We start from the raw sequence: 823 nt of genomic DNA, 5'->3' as shown, positions 1-823 counted from the left end.
TTTAATATAATGACTCGCTGACTTTAAAAGCATCATGCATCAAGCATTTTTTTTTTAGAAACTTGCCTTTTTAACAGGTTTTTTATATATTTAAATAAATATATAAAATAATAAATAAATTCGCTTAAAATAATTAGATCAAATATGTTGCAATACTCTGGTTGAACAACGGCTCTCAGTGTGCAGTGCGCAACTCTCACTTTTCACAATCCAGCGAACAGCAATAGATAAAATCAAGTTCCTACGTTTTTTCACAATATCATAATAAAGTCTACCTAACTTTTAACTGTCATGCCGGTTTCGATGTGGCTCTTTTATAATCCCAGGTTTCTCTGGATTTACTGGTGTTGAATAATAAAGCAGACAGAGATGTAACGCACCTCTAGCCCAGCGGACGGGGTTCAGGTGCCTCCACAGGGATCCGGTCTTGGCCACCTGAGCCCAGACGCTGCACACCTGTCCGCAGCGGCACAGATCCTCCGGCCCCAGAAACCTGAAGATCCGCAGCAGCAGCTCCTGCGGCAGCACCGAGACCGACGCGAGCCCGCTGCCCCGCTCTGAGGAAAACAAGCCACGGCACAGCTTACACATCACCAGCTCACATGATCTACAGTCAGAGCGGGGAACTTCAGATTTACTTCAGTGCGGAAACACATTGAGAAATCAGCGGCTGGCTCCTACGCTCAAGCTGACGTAACCCAGAGCATGTGAGTGAGGAAATCAAACATCCAATCAATAATATCACAGCCTAAAGACAACCAAACAACTAAATGTGACCCAAAACCAGTCATAAGGGTCCATTTTTCAAAATTGAGATTTATAC

General features: G+C 43.6%; 1 protein-coding gene across 1 annotated transcript in view; it reads right to left on the bottom strand.

Annotated features, from left to right (window-relative positions):
- LOC107741123 (F-box/LRR-repeat protein 5-like) overlaps positions 1–606 on the bottom strand; it is a 15246-nt gene extending 14640 nt beyond the window's left edge. Inside the window, exon 1 of the mRNA XM_016553714.1 lies at positions 343–606. Coding sequence (XP_016409200.1) covers positions 343–591 — 249 coding nt within the window. The 5' untranslated portion in view covers positions 592–606. The remainder of the gene's footprint in view (positions 1–342) is intronic.
- Between the last annotated feature and the right edge of the window lie 217 nt (positions 607–823).

This window comes from Sinocyclocheilus rhinocerous, unplaced genomic scaffold (assembly GCF_001515625.1).
Source record: "Sinocyclocheilus rhinocerous isolate Xijiao unplaced genomic scaffold, SAMN03320098_v1.1 scaffold3999, whole genome shotgun sequence".
Lineage (NCBI taxonomy): Eukaryota > Metazoa > Chordata > Actinopteri > Cypriniformes > Cyprinidae > Sinocyclocheilus > Sinocyclocheilus rhinocerous.
The sequence above is the reverse complement of the archived record's forward strand: the minus strand, read 5'-3'. Positions and strand labels throughout refer to the sequence as shown.